Source organism: Mauremys mutica, chromosome 1 (genome assembly GCF_020497125.1).
Source record: "Mauremys mutica isolate MM-2020 ecotype Southern chromosome 1, ASM2049712v1, whole genome shotgun sequence".
In the NCBI taxonomy this organism is placed as follows: domain Eukaryota; kingdom Metazoa; phylum Chordata; order Testudines; family Geoemydidae; genus Mauremys; species Mauremys mutica.
Window position 1 is genome coordinate 32,518,990 of NC_059072.1, and position 15,691 is coordinate 32,534,680.

Below are 15,691 nucleotides of genomic sequence, written 5' to 3' on the forward strand. Positions count from 1 at the left end.
CCTGATGAGGTTCAACAAGGACAAGTGCAGAGTCCTGCACTTTAGACTGAAGAATCCCATGCACTGTTACAGGCTGGGGACCGACTGGCTGAGTGGCAGTTCTGCAGAAAAGGACCTGTGGATTACAGTGGATGAGAAGTTGGATATGAGTCAACAGTGTACCCTTGTAGCCAAGAAGGCTAATGGCATATTGGGCTGCATTAGTAGGAGCATTGCCAGCAGAAAAGGGAAGTGATTATTCCCCTCTATTCAGTGCTGGTGAGGCCACATCTGGAGTATTGTTCAGTTTTGGGCCCCTCACTAGAGAAAGGATGTGGACAAATTGGAGAGAGTCCAGCAGAGGGCATAGAAAATTATTAGGTGGCTGGAGCACATGACTTATGAGGAGAGGCTGAGGAACCTGGGCTTATTTAGTCTGCAAAAGAGAAGAATGAGGGGGGATTTGATAACAGCCTTCAACTACCTGAAGGGGGGTTCCAAAAACAATGGAGGTAGGCTGTTCTCAGTGGTGGCAGATGACAGAACAAGGAGCAATAGTCTCAAGCTGCAGTGGTGGAGGTCTAGTTTCGATATTAGGAAACACTATTTCACTAGGAGGGTAGAAGCTCTGGAATGGGTTACCTAGGGAGGTGATGGAATCTCCATCTTTAAAGGTTTTGAAGGCCTGGCTTGACAAAGCCCTGGTTTGGGTGATTTAGTTGGTGTTGGTCCTGCTTTGAGCAGGGGGTTGGACTAGATGGCTTTCTGAGGTCTCTTCCAACCCTAATTTTCTATTATTCCTAATTGCTATTACTTCTTCCAGACGGGTCTCCAAACATCTGTACCAACAGTCTTCTTTAAAGAAAAGGTGTACTTACGCCCTCATCTAAGGGTTCCCTTTAAGGTGGCTTCAGATTTTCATATCTATCAATTTACTTGCCTGTACCCTAAACCACAGCTATGCATATTGGATGTTAGACAAGCACTGGTTTTTTACCTGGACAGAACCAAACCATTTCAGCTGTCAATCTAGCTGTTCATGGCCAAAGTGGACAGAATGAAAGGTCCTGCACAGAGAATGTAATTTTGTGTAACTTGTATCTGCACGTATTATAATCTGACAGATGTCTCTCTTCCAGACAAACTGACTGCCCATTCCGTAGGATTGTAAGCATCCTCAATGGCATTCCTAGTGCAGAACCCTATCCTGGACTTTTGCAAAGCAGCAACCTGGTCATCGGTGTTTAATTTCTCCTCCCATTATACCATCAGTCAGTATTCAAGAGATAATGCCAATTTTGGTCAATCAGTACTGCAGTCTGTATGAACAGGAACTCTGATCCCTCTGCCTTTTTAACTTGCTTGGGACTCACTAAGAGTGGAATGCACATATGCAGTCACTTGAAGAAAAAATGTTTTCTAACCTTTTGTAATGGTGGTTCTTCAAGATCTGTTGCACACGCCCATTCCACAACCTGCCCTCCTACCCATCTCCATTGAAGTTTCCAGAAAGAAGGAACTAAGGAGGTTTGAGGTCAGCTGGGCCCTCTATACCAGCACCAGCAGCGTGTGGCGGGCGCTTGAGCTGCCCCAACAAGTACACCTAGGAAAAGAATTTCTGAGGGGTGTGTGTGCGCACACACCAACGGTATGTCTGTACTACCTGCCGGATCGGCGGGCTGCGATCAATCCAGTGGGGTCGATTTAGTGCGTCTCTAGTCTAGATGCGATAAATCGACCCCTGAGTGCTCTCCTGTCGACTCCTGTACTCCTCCACTGCGAGAGGCACAGGCAGAGTCGACTCACCACGGTGAGTAGATCTAAGTACGTCGACTTCAGCTACATTATTCACATAGCTCAAGTTGCCTAACTTAGATCGATTTCCTCCCCTCGTAGTGTAGACCAGGCCCAAGAGTGGAATGGACATATGCAACACATCTCTAAGAACAACAATTATTAAAGGTTAGTAATAATTTTTTCCATTTCAGAAGTAGATTTTAAGAGCTATTTCGAAGTGGTGAAGATACGGGCCTTACAAATGAATTCAGGAAGGTGGAATCTTACATAGAAGGTAATGAAGGGATAAAGGTGACTATTTGAGAGGCAACGAATTGGGGCAATAACGCTGGCTGAGCAGAAGAGATAGAAGGCAACATGAAGCTTTACTAAGGAGAATGAGTAGAGACGTAGATTTAAATATAAGCCTTGAAATAAGTGACCAGCAATTACAACTTGATGCAATAGCAGGTGGTAGGCAGAGGATGAAATCAGAGAGGGTGCGGGATGCAATCAAACTGCATAATGGAGATGATTTTAACAAGTGCATTTTGTATGGAATGAAGAGTGCCTGGGTATGTTTGGGAAGCCAGAGACGAGGGTGTTCCTCATAGGTGAGGCAGGATACGAGGGCCTGAATGAGAGACTTTGCTGTGGAGGCAGAAGAAAAGGAGGAATCTTGTACATGTAGAGGCATAAGAATGATTTGAATATGGCTTGAAAGTGTGGAGCAAAGGAGAGGAGGGAGTCACAAGTATCCATCAGTCCCAAGCTATGTGGAAAGTTTATGGTGTTGCTGACAGTAATAGGGAAGGAAGAAAATGGAGAAAGCTTGAGAGGAAAGGTCAGGAGTTTGGTTTTGCTAGTATTCATTTTAGTTGACAATAAGACATCAAACAGATGTTAGAAACAAGCTAAGATTCATGATTGAAAGAGAGATTGCTGGTGGAGAGAAATTTGCGAATCATCAACATAGATATGATACTTGAAGCCATTTAAGCTTGAGATCTCCCAGTTACAGATGGTAGCCTTCCAGGGTTTTGGTTCTAGGGGACACTACCTGTGCCAATAAACTCAGCCCACAAGGTTTAAAAATTGGCTTTCTCAAAGATTATAAATTTAAATTGGTGATCAAGTAATTTTAAATAAAATCTCATTACATCTAATAGGAGTGATGTCTTTTTCCTACTCAAATCAATTAAAAAAAAAAAAAAGACTCAACTCATTCAGTAAAACCATTAAGTGGCAGATGGGGGGGAAAAATTAAATCCTTGTTGTCTGTTTCATAAAGAGTAATGAAAAACTTTTCCACAAAGAAGTGACTCTGGGATTTTTTAAATATACAAAATCTTCTAAAATGTTCACATAACTAAGAAATATTAAGGTTGCGTCAGTCATTTCAAGCAGAGGTACATAAGGCATCATTTTCTTACTCCCAGTTCTGGAGAACATATGGATATTTCTGTCTTAACTATGACCCTCCCTATCACTAAAAGCTGAAAACTTAAAATAAATAAATAAATCCATCGTTATCCAGAGAATATTAAAAATGACATTTTAAGACGCATTTGTGAAACTTCTTGGAAGCTGTGTACAGGAAATAAACACAAAGTTCCAACAGGAACACAGCTATGTTCTTATAAAAAAAAAAAGCAACAACACTAGCTTGTGGTGACAGAAACCTTGTGATTTATCAATACAGACGCTCCCCAAGTTATGCAAGCATTACGTAACTGGAATTGTGCGTAAGTCAGAAACCTATACCTGACAATTATGCCTCCCAACCCCCCCCCCCCTATTTCTAGCTTACGGAACTTTTTCCGTAAGTACGGATTTGCGTAAGTCGGGTTTGCGTAACCCGGGAGGGCATCTTTAGACATGAATATACTATAAGCAGTCACAGTTAGAGAGGCACTTGCATTGTCTCCTCAGAGTCCCCATCCTCTAATAATTTGTATTCTGTACTTTAATTTTTGTGGTGGAAGTTTTCGAAGACTGATTAGAATGTAAAGATTGCGTATATTTATATGTGGAACCTAAATCAATAAATCGAGTCACTTGGCCATAATGTAGGATTTTCATGCTCACTTTCTGCCGACAGTGAGAAGCAGCAAGAGACTGTCTTGCATATAATTAAATCCTGAAGTTCTAAGTTTCCTAACAGGCATTGTTATGCATCTCTTGTCATTAAATATTTTTCATACTTTTTTTGTTTTCACAACTTTTTATGCATTTTATAGATAAACACAGAATTCGTACAGGAAAATAATGAAAATGCATATGGCTGGATAGATGTTCAGTGGCTTTAGAGTGGATTGTATTTGGTTTAGTTGGATATACTGTGTTGGATATGCTCTTTTGGAAACGGTTTTCTAGAAAACCTATCTATAAAGTTGTACAGTATGATCGGAAATGGAAATAACATATTTTAAATTTAAGATTAAATCCCAGCATCAGAAAGTGAAACATTGCTGTTTGGGTTACTACTAATTATCACCCTTTAATGAACATCAGTATATGTAGAGCCTACATCAAATCTTTCTCTTGTGCATATTAATATACAATATATATGGTAAGAAATAACAGTTGGTAAATATACCAGTTAACTACCTTATCCTTCCAAATATCTATTTTTCCTAGGCATCTGTATGGATTCTCATTATGCAATACCTTTTTTAATTCCTCAGAAATTTTGTGTAATTCTGATTTTACTTGTATTTTGATAAATATTAACAACTTTGAATTAATTTGCTTGTATTTACTAATGAATATTTATCAAGTTTTGACATATCATGAAATTAATTTTGTTTGACAGATGAATTACGGAAGTTGAGTTGGTCTGGAATTCCTAAACAAGTTCGCCCGATCACATGGAAGCTTCTTTCAGTAAGTTCTGTTTCTGGCAATAATTGCTTTGTTTTTGTCACTGAAGAATTTTGCTTGAGTTATAGCCTATTAGTGATACTCCAGAACATTGTGTTGTGTTACTGAATGGTAAAAGCAAAGAACAGAGTTCCATTATTTGTTCAGTTTCAAGCGTGGTTTGTAAAATGAGGAGAAAATGACAATTAGTAGTAAATAACTGGTGTACCTTAATTTTTTTGTTTAAATGTGTGTATTCCACATCATGTTAGCTTCCCACAAAAAGTATGATATATTCCAGCTAAGAGTGTTTAGTTAGCAAAGTGTGAACTGGAAAATCTGTCATAAATATGTGTTTTAACTATCTTCTATCTGTACATGATGGAAGGGTCGGGGAAGTTGTAAAGCCACTAGCACTGAAAAGATTCAAAGTGCTTATACTGTAGAATATTTTGAAGAGACTTTATCAGCAAATCTTCATGAACTTAAGCTCTGTTTAACATTCTGAGCTATGTACACAACAGTTTAGCACTGTTGAATTTTTCAGGTAAGGCTTAGACAGCTTTTCTTTTTGAAAAAAATAAATCATTAGGGAATACTAAGTGTTTACTTCAGATTGGGTCTGATTTCCAGTGTTTGAAAGATTTTCTCTTGCTAATGAGTCCTAATAAATTTGTTGTGTAGTGCTTTCTAATTCTAAATGCATATGCAGTTTTTTAACAGTGAATACTTATTGATTAAATATTCTCTTGCAATTAAAATTAAGCACAGCATGCAATCACTTTTATTTTAAAATTCAAAATTTGAAGTCAGAGCTTTGAGCTGAGTTAAGTAGTTTCTCTTGAAACCGAGGACATGTCTACACATAGAAAAGTTAAACTGAGAGATTGTTTACATGGGGAGTTTAATCTGCAGCATTTTCAGTTAATTCACTTAGAAAATGCTTGTATACACATGAGGGAATTCATTTTAGTACACTGACTCTGCATTTAGCATGAACTCTGGAGTCCTCTTTCAAAGTGAATTAACTTTGCTTGAGGCGAGTTAGTCCGGACTATTGTTTGTATGCACGCAGTGCTGCTGCGAGCTACTTTGGCAGTCTTCCAATGGATATCAGAAACTGATTTGTGAGTGACTATTACTGATGTATCTGTTTACATGCGTGTCCTGCTCTCCTCTGGGGTCCAGTTGACTGGATGCCGCCACCCCTGCTTATAAGATGGCGCACAGCCAGATTTTGTCAGTTTGCTCCTAGGTCACAGTTGATCACAATACCTGTGATAATGCTCCGGAAGGCCCTACAACATGTTTTGAGCAACTACTTGGAGCTGTGCTGACACCCTGGATCTTATAGCCGTTTGGGGAGAAGTGTTGATGCACGAAGCTCCAGTGGCCAGCCAAGAGAACAAAGACCTTTTTGTGGCTATTAGTGGGCAGATGCCCACAAAGGGCCATGACTGGAATGCTGCACAGTGCTGGATTAAAAAGCAAACAACTGCACTGAAGGTGCACCTACTTTAAAACCAGTGACAACAGCAAGAAATCCGGCAGGGGATGTGTAACTTGTCCATTTTTTGAGGAGCTGCACAGGATTTTACATAACTGTGTGATCACTCAAAACCAGGCAACTTGAGGAGCCTGCTGGCCACTGCTTCACCACCCCCTCATTTCCCTGAATATGACCACCAAGACTTATTGGAGGATAAGCATGAGGAGGCCAGTAAAGAGATCTCTCTAGAAAGCCAGAATCTGTTTGCGACTGATGCTGGCTAGGGAGAAGGCAAACCTGATTCCTGCCCTGCTGTATTCAATCCTGAATCCCAGCAACTCAGATTAGGATTGAGGAGGCTGATCCTGTGGAGGGAACCATGGCATGTGAGGGTTTTTAAAAGGTAAATTATTAAATAATTTAAAGTTTTAACCAGAGCAATATCCACACTATTAATGTCCATAGCGTTTCCTGGGGGCAAACAGTCCTTTCTCCATTAATCTAAATACAGCTGTATTCCGAAAGGTCCAAGCATCATGGACCCTTCCAGATCACCTGGTATTTGTCTGTAAACCTACCATAGTGGTTGACCAGCCTTTCGAGCACCATGAGGAAATACCCCTTTCTGTTTATAAATTCTGAGCTATGGTGGGGCAAAGAACAGGCACATAGTTCCCATCAATTGTCCCAATACAATTTGAACCCCATGCATGCAAAACCATCAATGACCTCCTGAGCATTACTAAGCTTTGTTGCCCAGTACAACAGTAAATTTTCTATGGCATCACACACCTGCATGACAATGGTCCTGACCAGGGGCAGCTCTAGGTATTTTGCTGCCCCAAGCACGGCAGGCAGGCTGCCTTTGGTGGCTTGTCTGCGGAAGGTCCGCGGGACCAGCGGACCCTCTGCAGGCATGCCGCCGAAGGCAACCTGCCTGCCGCCCTCGCGGCGACTGGCAGAGCGCCCCCCCATGGCTTGCTGCCCCAGGCACGCGCTTGGTGCCTGGAGCTGCCCCTGGTCCTGACCATAGATCTCCCCATGCATAATTGGTTTGCTGTGGACTGGTAGCATTTGGCCAGAGGGCAATTATGATCTGCTTGTCCATGGGTATGGGATGTCACAAGTTGGTAAACTGCCATGGTAACTCTGGGGTTAGTTCTGCAGAGCGCTCCCAAATAGTTGCTTTCACCATCCTGAAGTTCTATTGCCACTGTTGGTCATCCCAGGTCTATAAAACAATCCTTTTCCAACCAATATATTCTGAAGACCCTCCTGCTGTTGGAGGAACTGCTGCTACATCTGCTTAGTGGTGTGGCAGGCGAAGTCCATGCCAAATTCATCTGGCTTTGAGTGCTGAAATACATCCCAAGCAGCCTCTGTGCATTTGAGCTTGACAGCATTGCAGCATGGAGACTTGTTAGGTCCATATTGGCTGACGGCAATTTGAAAATGGTGTTATCCCACCCATAAAGGAAGTATGGGGCAGAGCCAGATGAACCATGGGATTTAAGAGTTTGAACTAGCATGGCTTCGATTGTGCATCCCACAGTGCACAACAAGAAAAATCCAAGAATGCCTGACTGCTGAGTGGTGTGCAAATGAGCATGGTATACCTTCAGACAATGCCATGTTATCAGTTTGTAACAAATGGCTGCCATGAGTACACAATGATACACATTGGCAGAAGGCACACTGTCCCATGTGCATGCTGTTATTGTGACTTGTGTAATGCTCATTTCCTGACTCAAAGCAAAAAATTGGGGCTTTAACTCCCCTCCACCCCTTTAGTTAACTCAGGGCTTGCCTACAGGGAGGAAATTCAAGTACACTAGTTAAAGAGCATTAAACCCCTTTGTGGAGACTCTAATTCAGAAGTAAAGTGGTCTTAGTTTGCTTTATCTTATACATGAGTTTAATGTGCTTTAATTTCACATCTTTAGTTAATTTGGCTGAACATGCCTCAACAGGGTTAAAGCTCTTCCACCCTGCTGTGTGACCATGTAGGACCTATTCAAATTGGATTGCCAGGTGCAGTTCTTGTCAGCTCCCTGCTCTTGAACATAACTTTTGTGTAGTTGGGGGCTTTTTAAATGCTGTCTTGTTGTGTTCTAATAGCTAAGTAGGGTCTTCCTGGGTCACTTATTTGATAGGAGACCATCAAAGAATGCTTCTGGTGACTCTCCTCATAGAGTTGGTATTTAATCAATGCTCTACTACATTTTTAGGAAGGTGATAAAAAAACCAAAGGTCTTGAGCGTTAATGGTATCAAAAGATCTCATGATACCTCTTCTCATGGTAGGAATGTTAATCTTACTGACCAAATTGTGTCTTCTACCTGTTATTTCTTTTTCATCTAGTGGTAAATCCCCCTGCAATATCATTGGGTACTGTAGTCTTCACTTCCTGTTTTAATTACTGTGTAGGGGTGGTGTTATAAAGTATCAAACCGAAGTATACTCACTTCCATCCAGGTCATTTGGAAAAGAAGAACATTAAACAAAGAACTAAACTGAGGAGTGGTAACAATTGTATTTTGGAATTGGTCAGAAGTCTGGTTTTAAAAAATACAAACCATCATATGTTTGGGGGCAGAGAAAGATCCCCCTCATCTCGTAAATCTAACATTAAAGGCATATACGCTAAAAGGAAATTTACAATTAACAAATTGAGAGACTTCTCACTAAACCTCTGGCTATGTAATGTTACTGTGTCTGTCTCAAATGTTTTCCATATTGGAAATAGTTTTGAAGTCAAGAAAATGCTTAGGGACTGACACTATGATGTCTAATAGAGGTGATACTGTATAAAAATAGACAATCCATTCTTAAAGTTCAATAAAGAAGTTACAGCAAGCAGAACTATTTTGGCACTCTTCTCTTTGGAATAAAGATAAAATTAATATAGAAATGAGTTGCTAAAGAGATTTAATTTGACACCAGTCTATGCCATGATGATACATTTAGACTTTCAAATGTTTAAAAATAAAACCTAATTTGTAAGGAAACCAGACATGTTCAACTGACAGATAACCACAATCTCTGATATTGAATAACAGCAGAAAGTCTCTACTGCTGAGAAAATATTGGTATTGCTGGGACAACGAAATTAGGTCTAGCAGATGAATTCTTTTCTAATGGGACTAACATATCCTACAGAAAATTTTCAACAGTTGAAAATTAAATGGGAGGCAGAATTCAATATTTAACTTAACACAAAGCATTGAGACAGGATGTCAAATGTCAGAGAGCATGTATCTTGAGGCTAAATGTTGATATAATTTAAAATATCTGGAACCAGCTATGTGTCTGCATATTTTAAAAGACATGGTCTCAGTGAAATGGGTACCTGTTGTAGGGGTGAAAGTTCTGGAGATATCATGTTTACTTTGATAACCTCCTAAAATAGGGTTTTTTTTTTTGTTTTTTTTTTTACACAATACATCCTTGGGTTCTGTTGTGGTGAGTTACCCTCACCATGTCCTAGTTTTGTGTTAAAGCCATCCATTCTTCATGCCAAGTTACATTTGTAGTGTACTTAAAATGGAGGACTTTACCAAATTGTAATAACAGTGCATGTGTCTTAAGATAGTGATTCAGTGCTTCCATCACAAAATTGCTATTAAACAAAGAGAGAAATAAATTGAAATTAATACTGTAATTTTCTGACTGGTAGGAGGGGGAGGAATAATATATAATTGATCAATTCTTAATATTCTACAAAAATGCTCGAGATTGTTCTTTATCTTTTTAAATCTTTTTTTAAAAGAAACAAAACAAACAAAAATCCAAAGAAATAGACTGTTACAAAATGAAGAATAAATATTAGCAATTGTAAAGAATAATTTAGTTTGCAACGTGTGTAGGATTGAACATGAACATTTAATATGGTAGTGTTGTGCTTAGTATCTTAGTTATATTTTCATTTTCATTTGCATTTGCCGTGGCTTAATATGTTACGATAACAGATTTTAAGATGAAAGCCAGGCGTGAATTTGTTAAGGACGATCTATGGCTAACATTATTAACAACTATTTTTAAAAATAACTCATTGGTTAATAAATATGAAAGTGTTCATTAGACTTGAAGATTTTTATCAGTACTGGCAGGAAATGCAGGAATTAATCTCATTTCTATATATTGGTGGGTGGTGTGAGTTTATACAGTGAACATTTTTATATCAACGGTCCTTGGTATCAAATTTGCTTTAAGTTTAGAACCATCTCGGTTAAGAATGACATCTTACTGAAGTAATTTTTTAAAGCCCCTCTTCTCAATTTGTATGAAATTTTGGAACTGATGAGACAGTCGTCTTTGCAATCCAGTGAAATACTAGTATTGCTTGTTTGAATTGCAACTGCTTTAATTAGACTTCCTGTACAAAGCATCCAGTATTCATTTTATATGCACCTGAATATTCAAGAAGCATTCCATTTGCTAATTATGAAAACCTCTTCTGACATAGGATTTGTTTTTAAGAAGGTTTATAAATAACAGCATATTTTTGGTTTTCTTTGATATATAGCATTGTGTTTACATAAAACACTTAGCTGGAGACCTGAACTATCAGTTTGGGTGGGAAGCAGTGATAGATACTGCATGAAGGGACTGTTACCCTCTGTCTGAGGGGATCTTCTGTGACATAGGGAAATGAGTTTAAAGTGGCACAAATATGATTTCTCATGAAGCTGCTAATATAAAATCACATAACTCCGTCTATGTCGGATCTGACTTCCCAGCAAGAAATGCCTAACTTGAAGGGGCCCATATTTCATGGCAAGGTCGCTGTTAATATTTACTACTTAATCCTAAAGGATAATCAATTTTTAAAAGAAGTTGTAGCCATAAAAAAGAATTTTAAGGCTTTCATGTTGTTTTGAAATAGTTTAATAAAATCCCTGAAATATGTTGAAGGGTTTGAATATACGTTCTGCTCTAAGATGATTTGGACTGCAAGGGCATACGCATATGTACATTCTTTTTCTATTTTAAATGAGAAAGAGGTAGCATGCAGCTTTTTAAAAATGAATGAAATGAAAGGAATAAAATAAGGGCCACAGTGTGGTTGTCAGTTTTGCCAGGTATCCGGTTTTCTGTCGAAAAGGGAACCTGAGAGTGTCCGGTCAGCACTGCTGACTGGACGCTATAAGCCCGGTTAGCTGCTGTAACCAGCCTCCACCCCCAAGGGGCAGGAACAGTAGCAGGTGCTGCTGGAGCCTGGAGGAGCAGTGGAATACTGAGGAATGGCTCCAGTAGAGAGAGGTACAAGCGGCTTCCCCATCCTGCCCCGAGCGCAGTTCTCCCTGCCCCATCTCTCCTCACTCAGCCCCCCCAACTCATGGAGCGCAACTCTCCCTCTCCCACCCTGTCCCAGTCACACCCTCCCCATCCCTGGAGCGCAGCTCTCTCTCCAACATCCTGCCCCACTCACCTCTCTACCCCTAGAGCCCTGCTCAGCTGGCAGGGTGAGAGTGGTGGAGAGAGCAGCAAGCGATGGTGGGGGGAGGGGGAGAAGAGGAGTGGGGTGCAGGGCCTCAAGGGAAAGAGATGGAGCAGGGGGTGGGGAGGTTCTCCCACTCAGTGTCTGGTTTTCACAAATTAGAAAGTTGGCCACCGTAGGCCACACTGAAATCTGGTAAGTAACAAAATCTTTTAGCGTTACTATTTTCTGTATGAACTTATTGCGTGGTGTTCTTTTTGGAAGGCAAACATCTGCTCTGCATTTTTGATGAGTAATTACTACTTGTAGAAAAAATATGCTTAAATCGTGTTTTTAAAATGCACATTCTGAAGTAAGAATGTCTAAAGCTGTATTTTGTGTTCAGTTTGAACTGGAAAAAAAACAAAGGACTGGTTGAAAGATTCTTCACGTGAAGGTACTTGTTCTTGCTCTTCTGATCTGTATGGATCTGAAAAGGATTGCACTGTTAACACTGTATGTCAGTGTTTCCCAAACTTGGGATGCCGCTTATGCAGGGAAAGCCCCTGGTGGGCCGGTTTGTTTACCTGCCATGTCCGCAGGTCCAGCTGATTGCGGCTCCCACTGGCCACGGTTCGCTGCTCCAGGCCAATGGGAGCCGCTGGAAGCGGCGCGGGCTGAGGGATATACTGGCCGCCACTTCCAGCAGCTCCCATTGGCCTGGAGCAGCGAACCACGGCCAGTGGGAGTCACGAGCAGCCGGACCTGCGGACGCGGCAGGTAAACAAACCGGCCCACCAGGGGCTTTCCCTGCATAAGCGGCGTCCCAAGTTTGGGAAACACTGCTGTATGTAATAACTTTACTGCAATATATAATGCAGACATGAATGAACAGTTCTTTTTCAGGGCCTAACTATGGTTCCCATCTAGCTGAGTATGATTTTCTGGTCATCTCATCATACTGGGCATCCAAAATTTTGATCATAGAAAGTGCTGCAAGCATCAAGCCACCAGAGTGAGGAATATCTGGCAGCAGCTAAATGGAACACCCCCCTACCCCTGCTCCCAAACCCAAGGTGTTTAAAGTAACAAAGAATTCAGTGTTTTGCATACATTTGTTCTAAGTTAATTAGAGAATTTATTTTGGGCTGCAACCTATTTCTGCTTTAAAAAACTGAATAAATATTTTAATCTGAACAAGTTTGAAATATAAATTTCATATTGAACTGTAGCTTTTGTATCCCTGTAAAAATCTGACTATCAAAATGATTTTTTTTTCCTTCATATTTTCAGGGTTACCTTCCTGCCAATGTGGACCGAAGAGAAGGCACTTTACAGAGAAAACGAAATGAGTATTTTGCTTTTATTGAACAATATTATGACTCCAGAAATGATGAAAGTCATCAAGACACATACAGACAGGTAGATTAGCTTATTGAAAACCCTTAACATACATGAAAAATAAAAAATATTTTCGATAACATATTCAATATATGCTATATTGCTTTATTACTACTTCATAGATAAGCAGAAGGATATTTTTGTTTAGCCATATGTTCAATAATTATTTTTGTGCTTTACCACCATTAAATCTAGCAAAGATTGTTTAGTAATATTGAGCATCTTTAATTGATCTGTAATTTAGAAAATTTAGAAAAACTTTTATTTCTTTGATTGTAAAACATTTAAATATCAAGATATTAAATCATGTAGGGCACTTGGTATGCAACGTTATCACTTCCTGCACATGAGGGGAAACAGGCTTCAGACAGCTTCCCCATCTCATGGGGCAGGGAGAGTCAGAAGCGGCAGAAGTCCCTAATTGGGGGGGGAGAGGGGCAGTGGCAGCGCGGCCCCCTTCCTCCTGTGGCTTTGCCCCTGGGCAGTCCCTTCCCTTCTGGACACCACACCCCACTCGCATAGCCTTCCTACTTTTAAAAGGGATGGGACTATGCCCCCCTGGACTCCCTTGTTTTGGCACCACTGGTGGGAGTGGAAAAGGCGGAGCTTTGAGACTGCTCCCCAATGCACCCGGTGGCATAGCTGGGGGGATTGTATGCTCCGACAGATTCATGTCATACTTCACATTCTCCCCAGAAGAGTAGGCAGACCTGCTGCCCTTTAACAGGGTTGATCTAGCAATTAACATATTTACTGTAACAGGGGAGATCTGCAACTGTAAGCTTTTTTCTTTCCCCACTGAACACCAGTTTTACAATACAGACTAGTTTCTGGTATTAATTCCAGTTCAAATGGGGACCTTCAGTTAACCTCTTTCTTCTCAGTTCAACATTCATTCATTCTAGTTTTTTTCTAGTTGAGTCTTTAGATTTTTCCCTAGTCTTCCCAAAGTTACTTTTCCTAATGCTTTGAAGTGGCACTATAGCATTAGAATAGAGGACTTGAAATTGACTGCTACTTCAACTAAAGGAAAGAAATTAAGGGGAGAAGAGAAGTTGAGGAGTATGAGCTAAGTGCTTTTAACATATCCCCATAGGACATGTGATAAATGAAACAATCAAATTGACCAAAAGCTACCAAATGATGATTTTACATGCAGGGTTTCCACAATTTTTGGATGATCAGTGTGTTCTATGATTACCACTAAAGGATTTGAGATTTTGGGAAGCATTGGGGTTGTGGAAGATTGATTAGACTCTAGAGGGGCATATACCCATATGACTGGTTTACAGGATCATAGGTTATGTCTACACTCTGGACCTTACAATGGCAAAGCTGTACAGCTGCAACTGTGCCGCTGAAAGATCTCCTGTGTAGCCACTTTATGCTGGTGGGAGAGAGCTGTCCTGCTGGCATAATTAAACCACCCCCAACAAGTAGCAGTAGCTATGTTGGTGGAAGAGGATGTCCCACCCTGCCAAAAGGACAAACACTGGAAATGTTTTATGAAAGCATTGTTTTGGCTATTTAGAAACTTGGTGGCTTATGTTAAAAGAGCAGGAGAAAGATACAAGTACATGTTTTGTTGATGACAGGAGATTGTTTGTTTGTTTTTTAATTTAAAAAAACAGTATGTCACAGTTCAGGGCAACTGCATCTCTATATCCCCCTTCTTGCTCCAGCAAAATTACCCACTTTTAGGCTCCTGACTTATCAGACATCACCTTTCTTGGGCAGAAATAAACCTCTCTCCTTACTGACTGGGGTCTTTCCAGGCTATGCTGGTTCCTGCCCACACTGAGTTGCTTAGCAAGCCAGATGGGCTAGACGGCCTGCATCTGCACTTTACTTTCTCCTCAGAGGCTATAAACAGCATAATTGCCCAGAGTTACAAAGTACCATGCAGCCCTTTCTAAGGAAGCATATTTATTCTGAAGGTGAAAATGTTAGAGAGAAAAACACATATTAAAAACAATGAAAGAACCTACATGCATGCTAATAAGCTTACTAGAGATCACAGTCAACTCTAACAAGGGCTCTGGCAGGTGATAAGGCCTTCAAGCCCCACCAAAATGTTTTTCTGTGGTTACAACAAGCACAGCCGTGAATCTGAGGTTGTTTACGCTACAGCCTATGTTGGCATAACTTTTGTTGCTCAGGAGTCTGAATAAACCACCCCCCAAGCAATGTTAAGTTACACCGACATAAGCACTTGTGTGCACAGCATTTCTGGAGGTGGTTTTATTATGCTGACGGGAGAGCTCTCTCCCGTTGGCATAGTGTGTCTTCACCACATGTATTTTGGTGGTGCAGCTCTGCTTCAGCATGCCCTTCAGACATGCCCTGAGTCTCTTCTTTATGCAGCTTGGGGTCCTGATCTTCAGATAACCACAGACAGTGGGTTTCACCTCAGGTCATGGTTTCAGAAGGTTAGGTCCAGAGGTGTGTGAATTTGTATTCTCTCTAGCATTTCCTAGGAAATCCACTTAATTTCATTTGTCCCAAAAGTTCCTTCTTGTCTGGCACATTGTTTAAAATAGTGATAGAATCATAGGACTGGAAGGGACCTCGAGAGGTTTTCTAGTCCAGTCCTCTGCACTCAAGGCAGGACTAAGTACTGGATAGGCGTTGAAGTCCCGGGGGGCCTGTCAGGGGGTGGGGGTGTGGATAGGGGTCAGGGCAGTCAAGGGACAGGGAGCAGGGGGGGTTGAATAGGGGTTGGGAGGGTGGTTGGGACAGGTGGTCCCAGGAGGGGGCGGTCAGGG

At 40.9% G+C, this 15,691-nt stretch overlaps 1 protein-coding gene across 6 annotated transcripts in view; it reads left to right on the forward strand.

Moving 5' to 3' along the window:
• The window catches only part of TBC1D22A (TBC1 domain family member 22A), a 409,891-nt gene that overhangs the window by 62,810 nt on the left and 331,390 nt on the right, over positions 1–15,691 (forward strand). For all 6 annotated transcript variants that reach the window (XM_044995243.1, XM_044995223.1, XM_044995230.1 and 3 more), the window contains exons 5-6: positions 4,571–4,641; positions 12,819–12,947. In XM_044995243.1, coding sequence (XP_044851178.1) covers positions 4,571–4,641; positions 12,819–12,947 — 200 coding nt within the window. The remainder of the gene's footprint in view (positions 1–4,570; positions 4,642–12,818; positions 12,948–15,691) is intronic.